General features: G+C 40.4%; 4 protein-coding genes across 14 annotated transcripts in view; 1 reads left to right on the plus strand and 3 right to left on the minus strand.

The window, feature by feature from the left end:
• Nucleotides 1-15,457, minus strand: part of Dap160 (dynamin associated protein 160) — a 36,173-nt gene extending 20,716 nt beyond the window's left edge. Inside the window, exons 1-12 of one of the 9 annotated variants that reach the window (XM_086832475.1) lie at nucleotides 15,312-15,457; nucleotides 14,600-15,057; nucleotides 14,084-14,491; nucleotides 12,904-13,346; nucleotides 12,570-12,843; nucleotides 12,361-12,508; nucleotides 12,024-12,290; nucleotides 11,040-11,948; nucleotides 10,441-10,695; nucleotides 10,069-10,342; nucleotides 9,772-9,945; nucleotides 7,372-9,286 (exon numbers count right to left, since the gene is read on the minus strand). In XM_086832475.1, coding sequence (XP_086688601.1) covers nucleotides 9,276-9,286; nucleotides 9,772-9,945; nucleotides 10,069-10,342; nucleotides 10,441-10,695; nucleotides 11,040-11,948; nucleotides 12,024-12,290; nucleotides 12,361-12,508; nucleotides 12,570-12,843; nucleotides 12,904-13,346; nucleotides 14,084-14,491; nucleotides 14,600-14,763 — 3,327 coding nt within the window. In that variant the 5' untranslated portion in view covers nucleotides 14,764-15,057; nucleotides 15,312-15,457 and the 3' untranslated portion in view covers nucleotides 7,372-9,275. Of the gene's footprint in view, nucleotides 1-7,371; nucleotides 9,287-9,324; nucleotides 9,946-10,068; nucleotides 10,343-10,440; nucleotides 10,696-11,039; nucleotides 11,949-12,023; nucleotides 12,291-12,360; nucleotides 12,509-12,569; nucleotides 12,844-12,903; nucleotides 13,347-14,083; nucleotides 14,492-14,599; nucleotides 15,058-15,111 lie in introns of those variants that run through there. The other 8 variants (XM_020956831.2, XM_086832471.1, XM_086832478.1 and 5 more) reach the window with 8 other exon arrangements.
• Nucleotides 15,458-15,615: 158 nt separating this feature from the next.
• pths (probable ATP-dependent RNA helicase DDX47) lies at nucleotides 15,616-17,766 on the plus strand. The gene is made up of 3 exons (XM_020956832.2): nucleotides 15,616-16,078; nucleotides 16,136-16,394; nucleotides 16,595-17,766. The coding sequence occupies exons 1-3, from the start codon at nucleotides 15,866-15,868 to the stop codon at nucleotides 17,686-17,688; spliced, it is 1,566 nt and encodes a 521-aa protein (XP_020812491.2). The 5' UTR covers nucleotides 15,616-15,865; the 3' UTR covers nucleotides 17,689-17,766.
• Nucleotides 17,759-22,069, minus strand: del (deadlock). 3 transcript variants are annotated; one of them, XM_086832469.1, is made up of 3 exons: nucleotides 21,815-22,069; nucleotides 20,527-21,747; nucleotides 17,759-20,475 (listed from the first exon to the last, which is right to left on the minus strand). In XM_086832469.1, the coding sequence occupies exons 1-3, from the start codon at nucleotides 21,956-21,958 to the stop codon at nucleotides 18,061-18,063; spliced, it is 3,780 nt and encodes a 1,259-aa protein (XP_086688595.1). In that variant the 5' UTR covers nucleotides 21,959-22,069; the 3' UTR covers nucleotides 17,759-18,060. The 3 variants fall into 3 exon arrangements, with proteins under 3 accessions (XP_086688595.1, XP_086688596.1, XP_020812492.2); XM_086832470.1 differs by having other exon boundaries at nucleotides 20,545-21,747; nucleotides 21,815-22,068; XM_020956833.2 differs by having other exon boundaries at nucleotides 17,759-21,747.
• A 194-nt stretch (nucleotides 22,070-22,263) lies between these two features.
• On the minus strand, nucleotides 22,264-24,910 carry E2f2 (E2F transcription factor 2). The gene is made up of 5 exons (XM_086832484.1): nucleotides 24,389-24,910; nucleotides 24,210-24,319; nucleotides 23,646-23,904; nucleotides 23,116-23,455; nucleotides 22,264-23,049 (listed from the first exon to the last, which is right to left on the minus strand). The coding sequence occupies exons 1-5, from the start codon at nucleotides 24,758-24,760 to the stop codon at nucleotides 22,946-22,948; spliced, it is 1,185 nt and encodes a 394-aa protein (XP_086688610.1). The 5' UTR covers nucleotides 24,761-24,910; the 3' UTR covers nucleotides 22,264-22,945.
• Between the last annotated feature and the right edge of the window lie 518 nt (nucleotides 24,911-25,428).

Below are 25,428 nucleotides of genomic sequence, written 5' to 3' on the forward strand. Positions count from 1 at the left end.
TATTTATTTTTAGCAGGGTAATAAAACTGCTAATGATTTATAGGCTCGGAAATGACTCCTTCACTTTCTTTTAAGCTCCTGACTGAAGGTGCAATCCCATTTTTTAATCGATATTAACTATATTTTTATATGCAAATTTTACTACAAATCAAAATTTAAAAAACTCGTAACTAAGCTAAAAATGCATTAATTTCAATTCGGAAAGCTCTCGCATGTTAATTTTTAGCAGGTTAATAAAACTGCATACTCCATTTAAAATTTAAATTTTTGGCCGATTTTTGCAAATTTTAATGATGTAACCCCTTTCCTAATTTGCAAAAAATGGGAAATTTCTGGAAAAAATTTTTTTCGCCCGGATATAGCTGAAGAGATTCCCCTGTTGATGCTGATCAAGAATATATATGATTTATAGGCTCGGAAATGACTCCTTCACTTTCTTTTAAGCTCCTGACTGAAGGTGCAATCCCATTTTTTAATCGATATTAACTATATTTTTATATGCAAATTTTACTACAAATCAAAATTTAAAAAACTCGTAACTAAGCTAAAAATGCATTAATTTCAATTCGGAAAGCGCTCGCATGTTAATTTTTAGCAGGTTAATAAAACTGCTAATGATTTATAGGCTCGGAAATGACTCCTTCACTTTCTTTTAAGCTCCTGACTGAAGGTGCAATCCCATTTTTTAATCGATATTAACTATATTTTTATATGCAAATTTTACTACAAATCAAAATTTAAAAAACTCGTAACTAAGCTAAAAATGCATTAATTTCAATTCGGAAAGCTCTCGCATGTTAATTTTTAGCAGGTTAATAAAACTGCTAATGATTTATAGGCTCGGAAATGACTCCTTCACTTTCTTTTAAGCTCCTGACTGAAGGTGCAATCCCATTTTTTAATCGATATTAACTATATTTTTATATGCTAATTTTACTACAAATCAAAGTGTAAAAATGTCATAACTAAGCCAAAAATGCATTAATTTCGATTTGGAAAGCGTTTTTATATTTATTTTTAGCAGGGTAATAAAACTGCTAATGATTTATAGGCTCGGAAATGACTCCTTCACTTTCTTTTAAGCTCCTGACTGAAGGTGCAATCCCATTTTTTAATCGATATTAACTATATTTTTATATGCAAATTTTACTACAAATCAAAATTTAAAAAACTCGTAACTAAGCTAAAAATGCATTAATTTCAATTCGGAAAGCTCTCGCATGTTAATTTTTAGCAGGTTAATAAAACTGCTAATGATTTATAGGCTCGGAAATGACTCCTTCACTTTCTTTTAAGCTCCTGACTGAAGGTGCAATCCCATTTTTTAATCGATATTAACTATATTTTTATATGCTAATTTTACTACAAATCAAAGTGTAAAAATGTCATAACTAAGCCAAAAATGCATTAATTTCGATTTGGAAAGCGTTTTTATATTTATTTTTAGCAGGGTAATAAAACTGCTAATGATTTATAGGCTCGGAAATGACTCCTTCACTTTCTTTTAAGCTCCTGACTGAAGGTGCAATCCCATTTTTTAATCGATATTAACTATATTTTTATATGCAAATTTTACTACAAATCAAAATTTAAAAAACTCGTAACTAAGCTAAAAATGCATTAATTTCAATTCGGAAAGCGCTCGCATGTTAATTTTTAGCAGGTTAATAAAACTGCATACTCCATTTAAAATTTAAATTTTTGGCCGATTTTTGCAAATTTTAATGATGTAACCCCTTTCCTAATTTGCAAAAAATGGGAAATTTCTGGAAAAAATTTTTTTCGCCCGGATATAGCTGAAGAGATTCCCCTGTTGATGCTGATCAAGAATATATATGATTTATAGGCTCGGAAATGACTCCTTCACTTTCTTTTAAGCTCCTGACTGAAGGTGCAATCCCATTTTTTAATCGATATTAACTATATTTTTATATGCAAATTTTACTACAAATCAAAATTTAAAAAACTCGTAACTAAGCTAAAAATGCATTAATTTCAATTCGGAAAGCTCTCGCATGTTAATTTTTAGCAGGTTAATAAAACTGCTAATGATTTATAGGCTCGGAAATGACTCCTTCACTTTCTTTTAAGCTCCTGACTGAAGGTGCAATCCCATTTTTTAATCGATATTAACTATATTTTTATACCCTTGCAGGGTATTATAATTTCAGTCAGAAGTTTGCAACGCAGTGAAGGAGGCACCTCCGACTATATAAAGTATATATATTCTTGATCAGGATCAACAGCCGAGTCGATCTAGCCATGTCCGTCTGTCCGTCTGTCCGTCTGTCCGTCTGTCCGTCTGTCCGTCTGTCCGTTTCTACGCAAACTAGTCTCTCAGTTTTGAAGCTATCTGAATGAAACTTTGCAGTTAGTCTTCTATATACTCTCACTCGTATATATGTGGGAACGGGCCGGATCGGACGACTATATCATATAGCTGTCATAGGAATGATCGGAAAAGTTGTACAAAAAAAATTATAAAAGTTTTAGTTTTCAACAGAATTTGATCAAATTTGAGATATAGCCATTTCATATTATTCTACAATTTTGTGTAAAATTTTATGAAAATCGGACTAATATATCATATAGCTCCCATAGGAACGATCGAGAAATTTGAGAGGAATGAGAATGGCGGTTGTCGGAAGACTGACAATCGCGGTGGCGATAACATTTTTAGTTTTCAACAGAATATAATCAAATTTGAAATATAGCCATTTCATATTATTCTAAAATTTTGTGTAAAATTTAATGAAAATCGGATTACTATATCATATAGCTCCCATAGGAACGATCGAGAAATTAATACAATTAAATTTATAACTTTTTTAGTTTTCAGCTGATTTTTATCAAATTTGAGGTATAGCCATTTTATATAAGTCTTAAATTTTGTGGCAAATTTCATAAAAATCGGACGACTATATCATATAGGTGCCATACAAACGATCGTTTGATGTAGAGGAAAAATGCAAATCTGTGAATGTAAAACTGCAAATATAATATGTATAGGTGAATGAAATGAAAGCAGGTATTACTTCATTGTTTTTTAACACAAATATATATAATTTATATTGTATGGATTCCTATTCATAGAAGTTCTATCTGCAAGGGTATATAAACTTCGGCGTGCCGAAGTTAGCTTCCTTTCTTGTTATATGCTAATTTTACTACAAATCAAAGTGTAAAAATGTCATAACTAAGCCAAAAATGCATTAATTTCGATTTGGAAAGCGGTTTTATATTTATTTTTAGCAGGGTAATAAAACTGCTAATGATTTATAGGCTCGGAAATGACTCCTTCACTTTCTTTTAAGCTCCTGACTGAAGGTGCAATCCCATTTTTTAATCGATATTAACTATATTTTTATATGCAAATTTTACTACAAATCAAAATTTAAAAAACTCGTAACTAAGCTAAAAATGCATTAATTTCAATTCGGAAAGCGCTCGCATGTTAATTTTTAGCAGGTTAATAAAACTGCATACTCCATTTAAAATTTAAATTTTTGGCCGATTTTTGCATATTTTAATGATGTAACCCCTTTCCTAATTTGCAAAAAATGGGAAATTTCTGGAAAAAATTTTTTTCGCCCGGATATAGCTGAAGAGATTCCCCTGTTGATGCTGATCAAGAATATATATGATTTATGGGCTCGGAAATGACTCCTTCACTTTCTTTTAAGCTCCTGACTGAAGGTGCAATCCCATTTTTTAATCGATATTAACTATATTTTTATATGCAAATTTTACTACAAATCAAAATTTAAAAAACTCGTAACTAAGCTAAAAATGCATTAATTTCAATTCGGAAAGCTCTCGCATGTTAATTTTTAGCAGGTTAATAAAACTGCTAATGATTTATAGGCTCGGAAATGACTCCTTCACTTTCTTTTAAGCTCCTGACTGAAGGTGCAATCCCATTTTTTAATCGATATTAACTATATTTTTATATGCAAATTTTACTACAAATCAAAATTTAAAAAACTCGTAACTAAGCTAAAAATGCATTAATTTCAATTCGGAAAGCTCTCGCATGTTAATTTTTAGCAGGTTAATAAAACTGCTAATGATTTATAGGCTCGGAAATGACTCCTTCACTTTCTTTTAAGCTCCTGACTGAAGGTGCAATCCCATTTTTTAATCGATATTAACTATATTTTTATATGCAAATTTTACTACAAATCAAAATTTAAAAAACTCGTAACTAAGCTAAAAATGCATTAATTTTAATTCGGAAAGCTCTCGCATGTTAATTTTTAGCAGGTTAATAAAACTGCTAATGATTTATAGGCTCGGAAATGACTCCTTCACTTTCTTTTAAGCTCCTGACTGAAGGTGCAATCCCATTTTTTAATCGATATTAACTATATTTTTATATGCAAATTTTACTACAAATCAAAATTTAAAAAACTCGTAACTAAGCTAAAAATGCATTAATTTCAATTCGGAAAGCTCTCGCATGTTAATTTTTAGCAGGTTAATAAAACTGCTAATGATTTATAGGCTCGGAAATGACTCCTTCACTTTCTTTTAAGCTCCTGACTGAAGGTGCAATCCCATTTTTTAATCGATATTAACTATATTTTTATATGCAAATTTTACTACAAATCAAAATTTAAAAAACTCGTAACTAAGCTAAAAATGCATTAATTTCAATTCGGAAAGCTCTCGCATGTTAATTTTTAGCAGGTTAATAAAACTGCTAATGATTTATAGGCTCGGAAATGACTCCTTCACTTTCTTTTAAGCTCCTGACTGAAGGTGCAATCCCATTTTTTAATCGATATTAACTATATTTTTATATGCTAATTTTACTACAAATCAAAGTGTAAAAATGTCATAACTAAGCCAAAAATTCATTAATTTCGATTTGGAAAGCGTTTTTATATTTATTTTTAGCAGGGTAATAAAACTGCTAATGATTTATAGGCTCGGAAATGACTCCTTCACTTTCTTTTAAGCTCCTGACTGAAGGTGCAATCCCATTTTTTAATCGATATTAACTATATTTTTATATGCAAATTTTACTACAAATCAAAATTTAAAAAACTCGTAACTAAGCTAAAAATGCATTAATTTCAATTCGGAAAGCGCTCGCATGTTAATTTTTAGCAGGTTAATAAAACTGCATACTCCATTTAAAATTTAAATTTTTGGCCGATTTTTGCATATTTTAATGATGTAACCCCTTTCCTAATTCGCAAAAAATGGGAAATTTCTGGAAAAAATTTTTTTCGCCCGGATATAGCTGAAGAGATTCCCCTGTTGATGCTGATCAAGAATATATATGATTTATGGGCTCGGAAATGACTCCTTCACTTTCTTTTAAGCTCCTGACTGAAGGTGCAATCCCATTTTTTAATCGATATTAACTATATTTTTATATGCAAATTTTACTACAAATCAAAATTTAAAAAACTCGTAACTAAGCTAAAAATGCATTAATTTCAATTCGGAAAGCTCTCGCATGTTAATTTTTAGCAGGTTAATAAAACTGCTAATGATTTATAGGCTCGGAAATGACTCCTTCACTTTCTTTTAAGCTCCTGACTGAAGGTGCAATCCCATTTTTTAATCGATATTAACTATATTTTTATACCCTTGCAGGGTATTATAATTTCAGTCAGAAGTTTGCAACGCAGTGAAGGAGGCACCTCCGACTATATAAAGTATATATATTCTTGATCAGGATCAACAGCCGAGTCGATCTAGCCATGTCCGTCTGTCCGTCTGTCCGTCTGTCCGTCTGTCCGTTTCTACGCAAACTAGTCTCTCAGTTTTGAAGCTATCTGAATGAAACTTTGCAGTTAGTCTTCTATATACTCTCACTCGTATATATGTGGGAACGGGCCGGATCGGACGACTATATCATATAGCTGTCATAGGAATGATCGGAAAAGTTTTACAAAAAAAATTATAAAAGTTTTAGTTTTCAACAGAATTTGATCAAATTTGAGATATAGCCATTTCATATTATTCTACAATTTTGTGTAAAATTTTATGAAAATCGGACTAATATATCATATAGCTCCCATAGGAACGATCGAGAAATTTGAGAGGAATGAGAATGGCGGTTGTCGGAAGACTGACAATCGCGGTGGCGATAACATTTTTAGTTTTCAACAGAATATAATCAAATTTGAAATATAGCCATTTCATATTATTCTAAAATTTTGTGTAAAATTTAATGAAAATCGGATTACTATATCATATAGCTCCCATAGGAACGATCGAGAAATTAATACAATTAAATTTATAACTTTTTTAGTTTTCAGCTGATTTTTATCAAATTTGAGGTATAGCCATTTTATATAAGTCTTAAATTTTGTGGCAAATTTCATAAAAATCGGACGACTATATCATATAGGTGCCATACAAACGATCGTTTGATGTAGAGGAAAAATGCAAATCTGTGAATGTAAAACTGCAAATATAATATGTATAGGTGAATGAAATGAAAGCAGGTATTACTTCATTGTTTTTTAACACAAATATATATAATTTATATTGTATGGATTCCTATTCATAGAAGTTCTATCTGCAAGGGTATATAAACTTCGGCGTGCCGAAGTTAGCTTCCTTTCTTGTTATATGCTAATTTTACTACAAATCAAAGTGTAAAAATGTCATAACTAAGCCAAAAATTCATTAATTTCGATTTGGAAAGCGGTTTTATATTTATTTTTAGCAGGGTAATAAAACTGCTAATGATTTATAGGCTCGGAAATGACTCCTTCACTTTCTTTTAAGCTCCTGACTGAAGGTGCAATCCCATTTTTTAATCGATATTAACTATATTTTTATATGCAAATTTTACTACAAATCAAAGTGTAAAAATGTCATAACTAAGCCAAAAATGCATTAATTTCGATTTGGAAAGCGTTTTTATATTTATTTTTAGCAGGGTAATAAAACTGCTAATGATTTATAGGCTCGGAAATGACTCCTTCACTTTCTTTTAAGCTCCTGACTGAAGGTGCAATCCCATTTTTTAATCGATATTAACTATATTTTTATATGCAAATTTTACTACAAATCAAAGTGTAAAAATGTCATAACTAAGCCAAAAATGCATTAATTTCGATTTGGAAAGCGTTTTTATATTTATTTTTAGCAGGGTAATAAAACTGCTAATGATTTATAGGCTCGGAAATGACTCCTTCACTTTCTTTTAAGCTCCTGACTGAAGGTGCAATCCCATTTTTTAATCGATATTAACTATATTTTTATATGCAAATTTTACTACAAATCAAAATTTAAAAAACTCGTAACTAAGCCAAAGATGCATTAATTTCAATTCAGAAAGGATGTAACCCCTTTCCATTTTTTCATTTTACCTGCCCTAAAATATAGTAAGAATAATATAGACACTTTTTTATTTGAAGTTCCGTTTATACATTTATTGCACCAAATATGTGTAATTTGTTTATTTTTCATAATTTATTCTTTATTTTATTTACTTGTTCTTCTAATTATGGTTTGAAACTGATATATTTCATTATGTTTAATGTTATTTTGTTAATTTTGTTTTTGTGTCAAAGAATGCACTGCCCTTCATTGCTGAAGATGTGTCTTCCTTGTGTATATAGGTAAATATATATTTATATATATATCGATGGTCACCATTTCGCGTTTAAAGTGAGTCTCTCTCAGTGTAAGGTGTTAGTTTGTGAGTGGTGTGTGTGCTTATGCATTTGGGTTTGGTTTGTCCTGGTAATTATTCTTAAGCTTGGTTTTACATTAATTAACTTTCGTAACGATTAAACAAATACGCTTATATATGAGCGAGCATTATTTGTAATGTGTATAATGTATGTGATTTTCGCTTTTCTTCATCTTCATCTAAAGAAATCGGTAGTACTTGGTCTACATATATGCATGTATATAGTACCATATGTGGTATATGCTTAATTTTTGTGGCTCATTAGTACATATATATGATAGAATCAGTAATCAACCCAACATTAGCTACATAAATATGTGTGTTTTGTTAATGCTTTTAGAATTTCCCCGCTAAATAACGTTTTTTTGTTCATTTTTCTCACTTTGGTTTCGTTTATAATAGAGCTATAGACGCATAAATAGTTGTGGTATGCAATAACAAGTTACGATTAAGTTAATCCATGTGGTAAGGTGATCGATTTGGTTATTAGTTGTTAGTTTTAAAGTTGGTTTTTGGTTTTGGTTGAAAGGCATTCGACAGTGTGTACGAAATAGCATATAGAATATATATATATAATATGTGTGTGATTTTGTAACTAGCTTTAAACAGATTCGAACAGCATAACGTTGGCCCTATATCATATAATAAGTGACTATATCTTAGCTGTCTCTCTGTTTTTGTTTTTTTTTTTTTTGTACATACTCCTTATTTTTACAGATTCAGCTTGAAACTAGCAGCAAACAAGTTCTATATTCATCAGTTATTAAGACACAATAGACATTAAATAAATACAATTATGGCAGTTGAGATAAGCGCTTAAATTAGACAGTAATCCGTACATAAGTAAATCAATGAAATCAAGTCAAGTGTTTAAGCCCATTAATATTATCAATACTGGTTGCCCCTCTTCCTCTGTCGAGTTTATCCCTAATGTCCTCATAGTTTTCACACTAAGATTTATATACGAGAATGGTCATCATATGCTTAATATTTAGTTAACAATAATTCATGTTCCTTGCCACTTGAAATATATATGTACAGAGTTGCTATATTCGGATATTATTGGAAAACACAGAAAACCATCGTTATAGTTACTATATATGCGGCGTATTTTTTTTTTTTTGGGAAAAAACTGCTGAATATTTCGATTAACACATCTATTAGTACAACGAAATTAAAAATTGTCCTTTGATATCCTTATGTAGTTTGTATTTTTTGTTATGTTTAATCGATTCTTCAATATGCTGAGATTACTTTGCCTTTTTAACCCTTTAAAAATGTGTCTCGGTTTGTTTGTTTGTTTCGTTTGAACATGAGAGCATTGTTTGATTCTGTGAATGATCTCCGAGATCTCATTACTAATTCTATTTAACAATTTGAAGGTATTTTCGAGCGAGAGCAAGTGGAAAACATTATACTTTCAGCCATTCAGCCACTAATTCCTTTGGTAGTTTTACGAATGATATATGAAGGATGCTGCCGATGCAGATGCTGATCTTAAGAGTTAACCCAATTCCCCGGGGGAGGATCGTTCGTGTAGATTTGTTAATTTTATTTCGATTTTTTGTGTGTGTGCGAGCGGTGCCGCTTAGAGGCCATAGCCGATGACTCGTTATACGTTTCCTGTTTAAAAAGTTAATTGAAATCGGAACAGCATTTAATTGGTTTATCTTTATATATACAAAAAAATACGAGATATATTTGTATAGGCACACTAAATAAATACACGAAATGATTTAAAACTAGGTAGGAGATTGGCTAAGCGAAAAAAATACAAGACAAGCGCGGATAAACTTAAAGGTTAATCGTTATTAAAAACTAAATAATCACATAATTAACAAGTAGATACACACATCTTGGAAGTATTGCAACAAAAATTAACACTAAACATAAGAGGGTTTATCCTGGATAGCGACAAGGCATGGCTTATTCGAATAGCAAAAATTATAATGATAATAATCATAATAATAATAATGGTAATGATAATAATAGTGGTATAATAATTGTGTAGGGAATGTCTATAGATAGAGAGCTAGGCATATAGAGAGCTGGAACTGCAGTCATGGAGATTCACTGCTTGATGGTGCCATTAGGTTTCGTTGGCTTACCGGACGTCACAAACGGTCCCACATAGTTGCTGGGAAATAGGCCGGACAGGCCATTCAGCTCGCCGCGCCACCACTCCGGCTCGTCCCGACCCAGCACGCTGATGATGTCGTCCTTGTCAAACGATAGCTCGTCGTCGTTTTGTGCTTTGTACGGATAGAGAGCAATAACCTTGTCTGTAAGAAATTTATGAATTCAAATTTAAGCTCTCTTTCGCCAGAAAATATCTTTTTATACGATACTATATTCATATTATATACACACATTACAGACATGTAATTCAGTAGTTGAATACCCACCCAGAATCTGCTCGGTCATCTCGATGCGACTGCCTGAGACGGGCGTGTTGCGTCCGCTGTTGCGACCGCCCTGCAGCACCTTCACGTAGGTGGCCGGGAACCAGCCGATCTGGCGTCTTCGACCCTTGGCCTGCAGCTCACCCTCCCACCAGCCAGAGTCTGTCTTCTTGCGGATCATAATCAGTTGGCCACGCGTCAGCGAAAGCTGCTCAGTGCTGGTGGCCTCATATGGAGCAATAACTTGGGCAATCTCCGAACGCTTGGCCCGCATACCCTGCAAGGTTATCACAAGAGGAGAGGAGAAAGAGAACGGATCAATTGGATGATACAGTATAAGGGAAGGATCAACAGGTTGTGTCAACAACTATTTACGGGTGTCATGGAAGAGGTGCGTGACATGGGTCGGCTGTAGCTCTCGGCCGGCTCGCTGCTTTGTGTCTTGGACTGTGTATTGATCTGGGAAACTTCCGTGTCGAGGTCTTCGTGCGCTTCTTCCGCGCCAGCGCCAGTGCCAGAGCCTGGCTGCTCACTCAGTTCCTGAACGGGCAACGGCTGGAACTGCTGCTGCTGTTCATGCTGCTCAACGGGAGCAGCGGCGTAAGCGGCGTTGCCATTCAACGTCGCCTCCTGAGTCAGTGCAAGTGTAACGATAACGGTGGCAAAAGCACAGCACATGAAAAGCATTGGATTAGTAGATGGACATGATGAAGGAAGCAACGGTTAAAAACGACTCTGGGTTATTCTGGGTTACTTTTTAGGGGGCTGTGACCTAGGTCTGTATATATAGTATATAGATTTATGGGTCAAACTAATATAATATACATAGGGTCGTATTTAAGCTAGTTTGTATTGAAAATTAAGCCAATTTTTGCAATCCAAACAAGCTTAGCTTAGTCTCAGGCTTTCTTTTGTCGGCCCTTTAGGAACGTTTACAATAAGGCCTAAGGCCAGGTCCTCATCTATTCACTTACCTGTTCATATGCATCAACTGAGGCAGCAGTTGTAGAGGCAGCTGCTGCTGCTGGGTTCGCCGTGCCCACATCCGCTTTTTGGACATAGTTCGAGGGGAACATGCCGGTGCGATTGCCAATTGTGCCCGTCCACCACTCGCCCTCCTTCTTGATGACCATCACCATCTCGCCGGCACCAAAGCTCAGGTCACCTTCTTCAGCGGACTCATAAGGATATGCGGCTATATAGTACTCCACATCACCGGCGGCAGTCAGATCTGCAGCTGGCTCTGCAACCGCATTGATATTGTCATTGTAGCTGTCCGCCACCACGGATGCCACTTGGGCCACGACTTCCGGCTCGACGGCTGCAGCAATGGATGTAGACACTTCACCGTCCAGCTTCTCCACATAGGATTCGGGGAACCAGCCAGTGTGGCCGTTAATTTCGCCAGCCAACCATCCGGGCTCGGCATTCTGTTCCAATGGGACCAAGATAATGTCGCCCGGCACAAAGGTGATTTCCTCAGCGTTGCGAGCATTGAATTCATATACAGCTCGATATTTTACGAAGCCCTCGGGCGCCGGTCCACTGAGATCCGCAGCCGGAGCAGTTACAGCGCCAATGTCGTTGCTCAGGCCGGCATAGGGATCTGCAACGGCCGTTTCTGGTTCGCCCCAACCACTGGAGGTGCCCGTGTCCCACGCCGAGCTTGTGCTGGACTCGTTCTTGCGATTGTACTTCAATTCCAGAACCGAAGTGCGCTCCACATCGTACTCCTTGTACAATTCTTCGCACTTGTTGAGCAGAGCGGAGAGTTCTGCCTTCAGCTCAGTCATCTGTATGTCGTTGGAGTTGATATCTTCCTTCTTGGACTCAATCTCCTTGCCAATGTTCTCCACTTTGTCTTTAATTTGCTTGATCAGCAGCTGGAGAGGATTAAGCAAATTTATTGAAGGAAACTTATAGAATAATAAGCCTAAGGGGGTTTCCTTCGAACTCACCTGCTTGTGAGCAAAGGCTGCATTCAGCTGCTCCTGCTGGGCATTCTCGCCACCCATTGCCGCATTGCTAGCCTTGCTCTTGGCATCCCACTTGGCCCGCTCCTGGGTAAGCTGCAGCAGCTTGGCATTCTGCTCCTTGATGCGAGCCTTTAGTTGCGCCATCTCGGTCATGGAAGTGTCTCGTTGAGTGCGCATGCCATCGATGACGGTCTTTACATTGGTTACACCAGCCCGGGTGTCGCAGATCTTCTGCGAAAGGTCCTTGATCTGAAAGAGAGGTATTAATATTAATAAAAGCTCTAGGTTTATGGTAAAAAGGTTTAGGGTAAAGGCTTACCTTTTCATTCAGTGTGCTCAGTTCCACATTTAGCTGGGTATTGTGTGCCTTCTGCTTGAGGACACGCTCCTGTTCCCTTTGCTTCTGTGCGTTCATTTCAGCAATTCTGGCCTGCTCCCATTCCTGCTGACGCTGCTTCTCCAGTTCCCTAAGCAAAAAAGAATATGATAAGTTATTAAAATCAAAATTCAACAGTTAATCTTGTTTACTTTCTGGCCGCCTCCTTGGCCTCCAGTTCCCGTTTGCGCTGTTCCTCCTTCTCCATCTCAATTTCACGTTGACGCTGAAGCTGTCGCTCTAGCTCCTCTTGCTGCTTACGCTCAGCTTCCAGGCGTGCCTTCTCGCGTTTCTCTATCTCCTCACGCTCCTTGCGCTCCCGCTCTTCCCGCTCCTTTCGCTGCTGGTCCTCCATGACCTTGCGCCTGCGATCGAGCTCTGCCTGACCCTTCACATAGTTCTCCTTTCGCTTGTCCTCGAAGGAAGCTATTTAAAATAAAGTTATTAACCAAATTCCACAGAGATGGAAAAACTGTAAGAACTCACTTTGTCCGGGCAAACCGGCTGCTGGATCAGCATCCGCGGCTCCCGCAATGCCGCCCTGTGAGGACACGGAGGCATGCCGGGAGACAGGCTGCGAGCCAGGGCGTGACACCACCCCGGAAACTGAGCCCGGCCGCGACTTGATCTTGCGCAAGTTGGGCGGCACCCAGTCCTGGGGCAGGGTCACCGGTATCTTTTCCCCACTCATGGCCTTCTCGCACAGGAACATGGCCAGAATGAACTCATCGCAGCTAAGTCGGCCATCGCCATCAATGTCAGACAGTGTCCAGATCTGGGCAAGCGTCACCTGGGGCAGCTTGCTCTGGACTAGAACTCCTCGAGCCTGGGCACCGGTCAAGTATCCGGAACGTGTGCGATCATTGGCATTGAATACCTGCGTGTATTTCCGCTTTTGAGCAGCTTGAACGGCCCAATCGCCTCCTTGCCTGTTTAAGAGAAGGAAATGAAAAAGAATTTAATTAAATTTATTAAATATAATAATAATTTACTAATTAATGTATTATACAATTTACCCTAGAGTGGGGATTTACAAGCCTGATATCTTTTAAAATGTCGTTAGGCTTAATCTATAATGAATTAATGAAGCCTTCGCTTAAAATATCCATTCCTCATCCCCTTAATAGAGACTTAGTTAAGCAGAACATATTTATTCTTTATCTCATTTCCTCTGTATTCTATAAATACTTATTATCAGTGATTTTATAATTAGTTATTTTTCTCTTACCAAACTTCTCTTTAAGCCTTGCACATTTAATTTGATAAATATTTTCCAGATTAAAGTATAGTGCCCCTTAGTAATTACCGAGTAATATCAGCTTTAGGACTATTTATTCTATTTCTGATATAAGAGCATAGGGTCATTGCTATTGAGCTTCAAGTAGACTAAGCCTCTTAGTTTTTATTCCCTTGCAAAATGCTAGGGTTTATAAACTATAAACTTCCCAAGTTCGTTTCCATTCTTGTTTTAAATACAAAATTTGCTATCACACTTTGGTTCGAAGAAAGCGATAAGAGCTCACAAAAATAACAAAAAATTTAACATGAAATATTATTATTAAATTCAAGCTAAAGTTGATCTACTTTATGCCAAATCTTCATATGAGACTGTCTATTAATTTGGCTTCCAATAATAATAAATAAGAATTTAAAGCGGATATCTTACAGAGATTCGATGGAGGGCGCTCGCTCCGAGACGGACATATGGCGGCTTGGTGGGTTGCTGGAGGGCGGCGTGGGACCAGCCGGCAACTTGGCTTCCACGACACCCGGAGGCGAAATAACAGCTGCTACTGCAACGGGTGGAACAGCGGCCAGCACTGGAGGAGGAGCTACCACTGGAACAACGGCTGGGACAATTCCCTTGAGCGGATCCATCGGACTCATGGAGCTGGTGGAGCCGCGTGGAGTCATAGAGGGCGTCTTCACTCCATCACCGCTGAGGGAGGCCAGAAGGCTGGGCGGCAGTACCTTGGGCACCTCCATGCCGCGCAGTTTGAGATTGATCAGCTTGCAGGCAATGCTGAACTCGTTGATATTCATCTTGCCATCGGAGTCGGTGTCCGCCAGGGCCCTAAATAGAACAAACAATCAAAACGCCGACAGAGCGGATGAGTGTCAGCATAACAACAAGCTCTTATCAGTCCGGAAAGACCCCGTGAGTCATCTGTGGAATACGTACCATATCTGACCCAGGATTAGCGGCGGCAGCTGGGACTGCAGAAAGAATCCCTTGGCCTGGGCTCCGGTGACGAAGCCCGCCTGAGGCTGCAGCGCCTTGAACTGCTCCTGGTACTTGACCCGCTCCCGCTGGGTCACCGCCCACGCATCCACAGCCGGGTTCATCGTTATCCTAGTTTCGCTAAGCTCCGCCTCCTCGTCCTCTGCCTCTTCCTCGTATCCTCTGCGTATGTACGTGCGAAAGTGGGCGCCCGTTTGCTGCCTGTGTGGGTGTTTGCTTCTCGCCTGCTTAGTGCGCTCTCTTCGGCCGCTGCTGCTGAGTACACATCAAATACATGCTCCGCGCTTCTTCGCTCGCTCTCTTTGCCGCTCTCTACTACGACGACTCTGGCCTATTGAGTATCCGTTTTGGCTCCCAACCACCCCACGAAATTTTCACAATGGATTTTTATGGTCTACCTGCAAGGCAATGCAATTCGAAACCGAAAATTAGCTTCAGCACAAAACCATCACCTGGCTGCAAACTCCAGAATTCGAGTCACTTCGATCGTATCGTTTTTATTTTCGCATCAGTAGGCGTTTTCACTCGCCGTGCCAGCCAACAACCGACAGGCCATCAACAACTGATAAGCGATGCACCAACACGAATCGCACAGCTAGCGCGTCGGCCTCAGCATTATCTACTAATTTGAATGGCTTTTCCGGCAGCTTACTTTGCATTGGAACACAAATTTTTGTATTTGCGTAAATTTTATTTCAATCAATAGTAGAGGTGCGCAAACTTCGATGAAAAAATCGTTGCACCGATGCTTTTAGCATTTTATAAGTCATCGGTGTCTTATCGATGTTCTTCGAACTTTCTAAGTCATCGATGTTTTTCGAATCAACACCCGAGAAATCTACCACGTCTAAAATAGTTTTAGGTGTGAGATGTAAAATGTTAAATAACAGTTTCGGAATTCAGAGTGAGCAAAAATAGATCCAAAATACTAAATGATGTCAATGTATTGAGATTTTGATATATTTTCAGCAACCAACAACGACCGACATACGACAGCCAACGAGAAAGAACTCTGTTAATTTAACTCCAAACGCGAGAGTTCTATCCCATGTCTCTGTAAACGTGTAAAATGTTTTTATGGGCTGTTGGATGTAAAATGTTAAATAACAGCTTCGGTATTTAGAGTGACCATAGAAAAATATTAAAAAGGCATACAAATATTAAAACCACGTGGACCGGAATAGCGACATATTTGGCCAACTTCAAATGTCGGAAACTTCAGAAGACGAACAGGAGCAGCTGCAAACCAGCGACGAAGAGGAGGAGGAACTAAGTGGCGAGGAGGACGATCAAGAAGAATACGAGGGCAGTGATGAGGAGGCGCAGAGTGGCGGCGAAGATGCTGCAAGTGACTCCGGGGAAGAGGAAAACGACCATGATCACCAAGCCGAGGAGCAAAAGCTGACTTGGAAGGATCTCGTACGTTGCCCAGGACTCGCTCATCATTGTAGAGATAATAATCCTTGTGCTCTGTAGGGCCTCAACGAGACTTTGTGCAAAGCCTGCGACGAACTTAAGTGGAAGGCGCCCTCAAAGATCCAGCGTGAGGCAATTCCGGTGGCCTTGCAGGGCAAAGATGTGATAGGTCTGGCGGAAACTGGGTCCGGCAAAACTGGTGCCTTCGCTCTGCCCATTTTACATGCGCTCCTCGAGAACCCGCAGCGATATTTTGCACTGGTACTGACGCCCACACGTGAACTGGCCTTCCAAATCGGCGAGCAGTTCGAGGCGCTTGGTGAGTGTCTCCTTTTGGTTTTTTATAGATGTCTTCCCTTCACAATGATGTTAAACCTGTTTTGATTTTGTTTATAAAACGAAAATATGAAATTATTATTTCTTGTTCGTCACTACCTCTGAGCATAAATACCTTCGAAAGCTAGTGTTTGTTTCGGTATGTAACATAACCTAATTCAAGCTCATTCTGCATTCTTCTAGGCAGCAGCATTGGCATCAAATGTTGTGTGGTTGTGGGCGGCATGGACATGGTGGCCCAGGGCCTGCAGCTGGCCAAGAAGCCCCACATTATCGTCGCCACTCCAGGTCGCCTTGTGGATCACTTGGAGAACATGAAGGGCTTCAATCTGAAAGCCATAAAGTACTTGGTGATGGATGAGGCGGATCGTATACTCAACATGGACTTTGAGGTGGAACTGGACAAGATCCTGAAGGTGTTGCCTCGCGAGCGACGCACGTTTCTGTTCAGCGCCACCATGACCAAGAAGGTCAAGAAGCTGCAACGCGCCTCCCTCAAGGATCCCGTTAAGGTGGAGGTTTCCAATAAGTACCAAACTGTGGAGCAGCTGCAGCAATCCTACCTCTTCATTCCGGTCAAGTACAAGGACGTGTACTTGGTGCACATACTCAACGAACTGGCGGGCAACAGCTTCATGATATTCTGTAGCACGTGCAACAACACTGTAAAGACTGTGCTGATGCTCCGTGCCCTAGGGCTGGCCGCCATTCCCCTCCACGGACAGATGTCGCAAAACAAGCGCCTGGCCGCCTTAAATAAGTTCAAGGCCAAGAACCGTTCCATACTCATCTCCACGGATGTGGCCTCACGAGGTCTCGACATCCCTCATGTGGATGTGGTAGTGAATTTTGATATACCGACGCACAGTAAAGACTACATCCATCGCGTGGGACGAACGGCGAGAGCGGGACGCTCTGGTAAGGCCATCACCTTGGTCAGTCAGTACGACATTGAGCTGTACCAGCGCATCGAGCACCTGCTGGGCAAGCAGCTGCCTCTGTACAAGTGCGAGGAGGACGAAGTGATGGCCCTGCAAGAGCGTGTGGCCGAGGCTCAGCGCACGGCGAAACTGGAGCTGAAGGATCTGGAGGATACAAAGGGTGGTCGTGGACACAAGCGCGGCGGGGACAACCACGACGATTCGGAGCACTTTACGGGAGCCCGAAAGCGCATGAAGCCCATGGGTGGCGGTGGTGCCAAGGGCGGAGGAGGAGCCGGCGGCAAGAAAAGCTTTGGCAAAAAGAACTGGAACAAGGGTGGGAAGCCACGGAGATAGGAAATAAACACTATATTCTTAAGACTATTTTATTTAAAACTACTTTAATGCCATAATAAAACAGAAAACATAATTGTACATAATTTTTTGGTTATATTTAGGAATTCTGATTCTACAAACTTCACAAACAGAATTTCTTGCAAGCAAGACAAAATTCCTTTTAAGTGTCGCAATAATTATACACTTTTATAATTGTAAGTACATATTATGAAACATAAACAATGGGTTTAATCCCAAAGAAACTTCAATATGATCATATCAAAATCGTCCATTTAACTGCAGGGAGTCATCTCCCTAAGGTCACATATATATATATAGAGAATTATATTATAATGGGGTACATAACTACATTTGACTGAAAAAAAAACTATCCTACTGGAAACTACTGCGGTAATTGCAAAACGGGTCATCGGCTCTGTTCCCATTATCCCCTTGGCTTCTCGAGAGCAATGTTAAATACTCCTGCTGCTCCTGATGATGTCCAAGTAGCGGAGAGTTCCGTATAAGCGATGGACCAGGACCTGCTCCAGGCAGGTCGCGATAAGCATTGGAACTAGCAGTGTGAGTCCAATGTGGCGTATGAGCTGGATTACTCCTTATAAGCGATGGACCAGGACCTGCTCCAGGCAGGTTCCAGTTCGATGCTGGAAATGGTTGAGGGTGTCCACTTGTCGAAAATCTCCTAAGGAGGGAAGGACTCGAACCTACTCCAAGTAGTCGATCTTGTTGCGGGATGAGCTGTTGTTGTGCCGGTGATATCCGAGGAAGGGCTGGCACGGACCCTGCCCTCAGCTGATGTAAGTTCGGATTTGGATCGGGGTTGGAGAACCTGTCGACAAGGGACATGAGAGTCGGAGACCGAGAATACGTGCCCATGTCAGCGAGTAGCATCATCATGGCTTTCTTTTGGAGGGCTTCGTTCTTCGTAACATCTGCCCACTTCATTATTCGGACCATTAATTCGTCGGATAACAAGAACTTGTGTGTTTCGTGCAGATCTACAAGTTGATCGATGTAGTCCTGCCAGTTGACCGTTTTTAATATATTCAATATTGCCAACGTCAACTCACTGAACTTGTGTGCCTTGTCTGGCATCCAGAGATCCGTCATCATGCAATTCGTGGCCTCGCGCTCCAATCCAGAACGTTTGAGGGCTGAAAAAACGTACTCAACAATGTGCACTGTTAAGTTTCGATACAGCCGGCTGTTGACCAGCATTTGCAGCAGGTGCTTGCCGAGTTTGCGACGCTCAAAGATATTCGCAAAGCACTTAAAATACCGCTGGAATATGTAGGAGCTGCGCAGTGCCTGTCGGTATGTATGAACCAGGCTTTCCTCTGGCATACTGAGGAGGCGCCTCTCGACTTCACCCACGGGGCTCAACGTATGATCACAGTTAGCCACCAGGCATTTGTTTTCTAAATACCTAAGGCACTTAACTCCAAAGATCTCCATCATCCAATGCTTGGCACCAATGCCTTGATGGCTGAGAAGCGGTACTTCGGCGGGGCAAGTATTCCTGCAGCTGGTGGTCAAGTTTTGTGGCACATATTGGGATGCTCCGGGAGGATGCCGTTGGTGTGGCACTTCGGCGAGAAAATCCCTGTTACCGAGCGGTTCAGAATTTGGAATAAAGGTTCCCGGGGAATATTGCGATGCGACAAGAGGTTGCCGATAGTTTGTCTCTTCCCTGTTGTTGGGCGGGGCACAAATCGGAGCCAAATCATCAGGACCAAACTGCGGAGGAGCCAAGTCTTGGGGGCCAAACAGCGGCTGCGGCAAGTCTTCGGGAACATAATTTTCGCGAGTTTGCCGATAGGGAGGTGCAAACCGGGGCATTGATTCCTTTGGACGCCTGGCAATTCTTGCCTCTTCCCGCCTTAGGCGCACATCTTGGGTTATTTTCTCCCCATTGCGTTCCTCATTTTCATGTAAGTACAGGGAATGCATGACGGATGGTTGTGCTTGCAGCAGCTCTGGGTTTATCCGGGGTATCCGAAAGTTCTTCGGTTTTTCCGCATTCGGGATTTCGGGTTTATCAATTCCCTTTGGTTGCAGTTCGGGTTTAGGGGACTTACTTGGGTCCTCGTCATCCAGTTCATCCGAAGAGACAACCAGCGTTAGCACATCGTTGTCAGCTTCGTAGTCTAACACCTCATCTTCGTCCATGAACGGCCACATTAGGTTCGACTTGTCCGCATTCACATCTACAGGCGGCCGACTTGATAGCTCCTCGATAAACTCGGCAGCATTGGTTAGCTGATGGTCTATCGAGCTGGGCGCTCTTTTGGGACTGTTTAACTTGGTGTCTATTGCTTCCAGACATTGATCGAAAGACATCTCGGGCTGCGGGTCAATCAGCGCCATCTGGTTGGTCATGTTGTCGTCCTTAACCAGTAGGTCGAGGTCGATATCCATGTCCAGGGCATCCTTATCACCCTCTTCGCCGCCAACGGTCCTGGTTAGATCCATTACATCGTCGATTAGCTGCTCCTCTGCCTCCAAGTCATTTAAAACGAAGCCCATTTGCTTGGCCAAGAGCTGTTCATCTTCCTCTTCATCGATTGAGAAAATACTTTTGTACATTGAACGGTCGTTTTCTCTGATGATCCCGTTCTCTGTCGAGTTTGGTCGCGAGTTTTCGTCCTCGTCCTTCTCCTTCTCCATACCCTCTCCCTGCTCGTCTTCCTTCTCTTCTTTATCTTCGGAAGGAACTTTGGAAGGACTTTTCAAATCTATTGCATGCACTGGCATGTGGGCCGGTAGGATCGCGTCTTCATCTATGATCTGTGAGAAGGAAAGGGAGTTAGGTGACTTAATGAACATAAAAAAGCTTACAGCGGGTGGTACGACAACATTTGAAAGTATGGTGATGTCCGTTCCTTCCTGATCGCTGACTGAAGAAGTTGACTGACATGTTGGCTTGGCTTCTGACTTCTGTTGGGGCGGTTTGGAATACTGATGGGTCTTGGTCGTCTGTGGTGAAAGACTTATTGTAGTGGGCTGCAAGGCGGTTTTCTGCGGCTCCATAGGTGCGTCATGGCGCTGAGCTACTCGTCCTTGATTCTTTGATGCTTCTACGTCAGGAATTGATTTCTCCTGTTGTGGCTCCTTCAAAGGGTCCGAAGCTTGATGCATCTTTGGCACTTGGTTCTCCTCCAGTCGCTTAGCCTTCTCCTCGCGAGTCGGGCGACCCCTCTTGCGCTTCACAGGCGTATCCATTTCAATATTATTATTATTAACCTTCTGAGGTGGAATTCCATTTTCGGAGCTTTCCAAGGTCTTTGTGTCTAACGCCTTACGCTGGTCAATGTATTTCTTCCAAGTCGATAGCGACATCTCCTCATCTAGATCGTCGCCCGATCCAGTTACATGCTTTACGGCGCTTTTCGGCTTTTTCAGTGCCTTGCGCGCTAACTTTTTCGATTTTAACATTGGCGAAGATGTAACTAAGGAGTCCCGATTCCGATTTATCCCTAGACCTGATACCACATTGTCTTGGCGCATAATGGGGCTGGGAGCCAAAGGTGATATTGATTTTATTGGTTTCATCCATTGATCCAAACCAATCGAGTCCCGGCGCTGCATGGGACTATTGAAACCATTGGAATCGATATTTTCGAATACGGAGATCACCGAGTCGGTGCGTTTAATCGGACTGAGCAACAGATCTGTTTGATGACTGGTATCGCAATCGTGAGCAGCCATAGAGCTTTTACGTTTTAGGTTTTTGGGAGCTGCTCCTGCAGATGGTGGTGCCAGAGAATTGCGGCGCTTCATGGGATCGACTGAGGAAGATAATTGCGGTGCCAGAGAATTGCGGCGCTGCATGGAAGCGACTGAGGAAGATAATAGCGGTGCAAGAGAATTGCGGCGCTTGATGGGGTAGACTGGGGGAGCTGATTTCTGCGCCACAGTATTCCGGCGCTTGATGGGACTGACTGAGCGACCCGCTGGCGCATTAATGTGCCTTCCAGGAGCAGAAGCCACATCAGCCGGTGGCTGCGTGACATTATGGCGTCCGATTATAGGGTTTACATCTGCAGCAGGAAGAGCGTTCTGTTAAAGGGAAAAAGCAAATCATTCGGTGAACAGAAGAGGACAAAAAAAAAAGTGTCACACATACTTTGTCGAGCTTGATGTAATGAATTCTCTTCCAGCTCTGCAAGTAATACTTATATAACTTGGCCCACTCCTTCTCCGAGAGTGAGGGAACGCCCACTAGCGTTAAAAGCTGTTGCCAGCATCCTAACCTATCACGTTTTCGCATTCTTAAAATTTCGCTCTAATTCTTATTCACACGACGTCTTGCAAAAGTTTGCGGTACTTTCCGAGTGTGACCATGAAGAGTTACAATAATGAGACCAGGTGGTGTTATTCAAATCAGGCGTTGTCATGAAACTAAAATTTTTTTACAATGTAAAGATAAAAACGTGTCGCACTGATAAACGTATTAATACCTGAAAATTTGAATTTTCGCGTCTTTTGATATTTTTTTCTTTTACAATTGAATTTAAGATCGAATTGAAAATCTTTCATAACTAGGACTAAAATTTATTTATTCGCATTCTTTGATTGTTTTTGTATAAATATTTTAAATGTATATTTTATATTTTTTTTAAATCAAAGTTTTAAAAATGCATAACTAAGCCAAAAACGCATTAATTTTCATTCGGAAAGCTTTGTTAGTTTTTATCTGGTTAATAAATCTGCATACTCAATTTACCATTAATCAATTTTTTTCTAATATTTAAAAAATTTTAACAATGTAACCCCTTATCTTTCTTTTTTTAAATTGAAAAAATGTTTTCCAACCGGACATGGCTAGATATCCTCTCCTGTTAATGCTGATTAAGAATATGATTTATAGGGTCGGAAATGACTCCTTCGTCAAGTTCAAAGCATATGACTAAAATTATAACACCTTGAAAGAGTATAAAAAAACATTGTCTACGGGGTTCTCATTTTCTAAAACAACAAATTTCTACAACACAATACAGCGTCTATGGTTTTTTGTTATAAAAGGTGTATAATAAGCAAATACGCCCGCTAAATGGGTGCACTGCAAAGAATTTATTGGATTAAATGTTAATCTGACGAAATTACATTGGAATTAAGCTAATTAAAATTTCTACACGGTATATAAACGAATCAAAGGTCAGAATTGTACTAATCATAAATATTTGCACAATGCTCGCGGCCATTTGCAGTGTAATTGTACAGTCATTATTATGTGTAAGTCCCCCCGTCCGTGCAGTTAGGAGCATTGTACGTCAAACAGCTCGCAGATGCCTTCGTCGCTTTTCAGCACAAAGTTGAAGTCTTCTTGCGGTGGGTTTAGCTGCACCAGAGGCGGGTTTTCTACACAACACAAATGGTAGTGGTTAGAAATCACAGGTGTGAATAAGACCCATTGGAGAAACTCACCTAAATTTGGGTCATCGGGATAGAACCGTCGCAGCGAATGCCCGGTCATGTAATTTTGAAATATTATCTTTGCCGTCAGTTCGTTCTCAAGCAGTTTCATATCATCCTTCATGTCGGGATTGCATGAGTACGTGTGCTCGTCGGTGATCACGTTCCCCGTGGTCCCCGTACCCTTGCCATCCTCGCTGGAGCGTGACGACATTGAGGGTGAGGGTGTGTCCAGGCGTCGGTAGTCGAAGAAACCGTCCGCATCGTGCGGACTCGCTATGCTCTTGCCCTGGTTGGTTACCAACCGAATGTCGATGGTGCTGCCATTATCCAGCGATACGCTCAGTTCGTTCTGCAAAGAGAAGTTGAAGCGTCCAATTAAACATGCAGGTTTCGTATAGTTTACATAAGGATAAAAGCACTATGGAATTGCTTTTTATAAATTTACTTACATTTGAGACCTACGTTAATTTTATCATACATTTCCAAGCACGCCTTTTTATCATACCAACCCATACTAACAAGTTAGCTTTTCGACCTACCTGATTTCGCTGTATCTCAACTTCTTCGTCATAGTTCGGTATAGTAAATACGGAATCATCTCCATAAAGGTCCAGTAGATCGTCTCGGGTCAAATACGCATACGAGCGATTCGCTGGATCCTGCATAACATAGCGCAGATTTCGCTGTGCGTACTCCAATTGTTTGTCCAACTCGTCCTCTTGCAGTTTCAAGTGATTGGTCCGGTCACGCGCCTCCTCGTATTCCTCTTGGTCCTTGGCATTGTTGAAGCCCCCACCGCTAAAAGAAATGAAATATTAAATTAATGTTGCTGATAATGAATGTGGAAACTTATATTAACAGTAACAGGAAAATAAAGTTGCTGTTTGAACTACCCACTTTAAAGATTGTTCCTACACCAAATGAAAATGTTCTCGCTATATACAAAGGAGAACGGCTTAGATAAAATGACGACTATCAGTTATAGTTATACATCAATTCCCCTGAAAGTCTTCTATAAAAAAACAAGTTATACATATCTCCACTTAGTTTTCCTAATTTTCCAACTGGCGACCTAAAATGGAAATTAGCTGTGTAAAACCTACCGCCAGCGCACTAGGGAGCAGTGTCTGCCTTTATCAATTAGGCCAATGCCCTCCAGCACATTGGTGATATCGTATATACGCCGCTTCTGCACATCCAGGATTTTGGTAGCCTGCAATATATAGAAGGTTGTATAAAGCGTGGCTCAGCATGGTATTTATAGAGTATTGTGTCAACTTACTGCTTTCAGATCTATAGTGCCACCGTTCGCCTTCATGAGATCCACAAATTTCTGTGTGAGCAAGACCAGCGAGCCCACGGAACGCTGCTGTCCGGGCTGCGAGTGCGGTGACTTGAGTGGCGTGTGTATATCCTGGGATGTGTCCATGCCGATGGGCTCGTACACCTTGGTGGGCGTCTGGGGTCCGTCCATGTCCACGTTGCCGGCACCGCCGCCGCCGCCCATTATCATCACCATTGTGGAGGAGCCCGCCGCTGCGGAGCTGCTGTCTCTTTTAACAATAGTCGTCGATTTGCGCTTATACATGGTCTGCGGTCGCTTCGAAAACAATTTTTCCGTTCTGGTAACTCGTTGTGTGGTTGCACTCAGCATTCAATACTTAAGCAACGCAAAATAGTGCGAAATTAGTCCAAATTAAATACGAATGTTGGCGCTGAAGGTTTCCGCCATTTATGTCACTTTTTTCATTCTCCCTCTATTCTACCCCTGAGTAGTGTGCTAAAGCGACGCCGCATCTTTGCAACACTCTATCGTGCTATCGATATGTTTTGCACACTCCCCAACACTGTAATGGATTTTGAACAACTGCGTAGCAATTTTTTACACTTATTTTATTACAAATTTATATTTACAGGTTTGGTTTTTGAGGGTCCTCCTGCAGCTTTTTTATTTATGTATCTCTGATCACGCTGTATTGTAATTGCAAGAACTTCCTCGCAACGATATACGAATATTTTAGACTCAAATGGAATATTAGCTTCTATTTCTTGAAAGATCTCCATGTAATTCAACTGTATACGCTCGCAAATTCTTCATTTAGGAAACCAATAGACTGAGGATTCACAATCATAAAATTGAATTTCACTTTTTAAGCTTTCCAAGATAAAAGAGACTTTTCTTTGTACAAGTCGACAAGTGTTTTGCGGCAAAAGCTTAAGCTGCTTCTTTAATTCTTTGCAGAACTCATTTAGCTCATCCTTAAATGAAGCTTCCCTTGATCCGCAGAAGTTCACATGACTTTGGAGTACTTCTTGTGCAGT

Source organism: Drosophila serrata, unplaced genomic scaffold, assembly GCF_035046125.1.
Source record: "Drosophila serrata isolate PLE 108 unplaced genomic scaffold, ASM3504612v1 contig_249, whole genome shotgun sequence".
Classification (NCBI taxonomy): Eukaryota; Metazoa; Arthropoda; class Insecta; order Diptera; family Drosophilidae; genus Drosophila; species Drosophila serrata.

What these genes read in the sequence shown, in the direction of transcription:
- E2f2 (XM_086832484.1), bottom strand. Translation starts at nt 24,760, where the DNA reads ATGCTGAGTGCAACCACACAACGAGTTACCAGAACGGAAAAATTGTTT. An exon ending in TGCTCCCTAGTGCGCTGGCG is followed by an intron (nt 23,905 to 24,209) that starts GTAGGTTTTACA and finishes CATTTCTTTTAG; the next exon opens with CGGTGGGGGCTTCAACAATG. An exon ending in TCCCGATGACCCAAATTTAG is followed by an intron (nt 23,050 to 23,115) that starts GTGAGTTTCTCC and finishes TGTGTTGTGTAG; the next exon opens with AAAACCCGCCTCTGGTGCAG.
- del (XM_020956833.2), bottom strand. Translation starts at nt 21,958, where the DNA reads ATGCGAAAACGTGATAGGTTAGGATGCTGGCAACAGCTTTTAACGCTA. An exon ending in ATTACATCAAGCTCGACAAA is followed by an intron (nt 21,748 to 21,814) that starts GTATGTGTGACA and finishes TCCCTTTAACAG; the next exon opens with AACGCTCTTCCTGCTGCAGA.
- pths (XM_020956832.2), top strand. Translation starts at nt 15,866, where the DNA reads ATGTCGGAAACTTCAGAAGACGAACAGGAGCAGCTGCAAACCAGCGAC. An exon ending in AGCTGACTTGGAAGGATCTC is followed by an intron (nt 16,079 to 16,135) that starts GTACGTTGCCCA and finishes TGTGCTCTGTAG; the next exon opens with GGCCTCAACGAGACTTTGTG. An exon ending in CGAGCAGTTCGAGGCGCTTG is followed by an intron (nt 16,395 to 16,594) that starts GTGAGTGTCTCC and finishes GCATTCTTCTAG; the next exon opens with GCAGCAGCATTGGCATCAAA.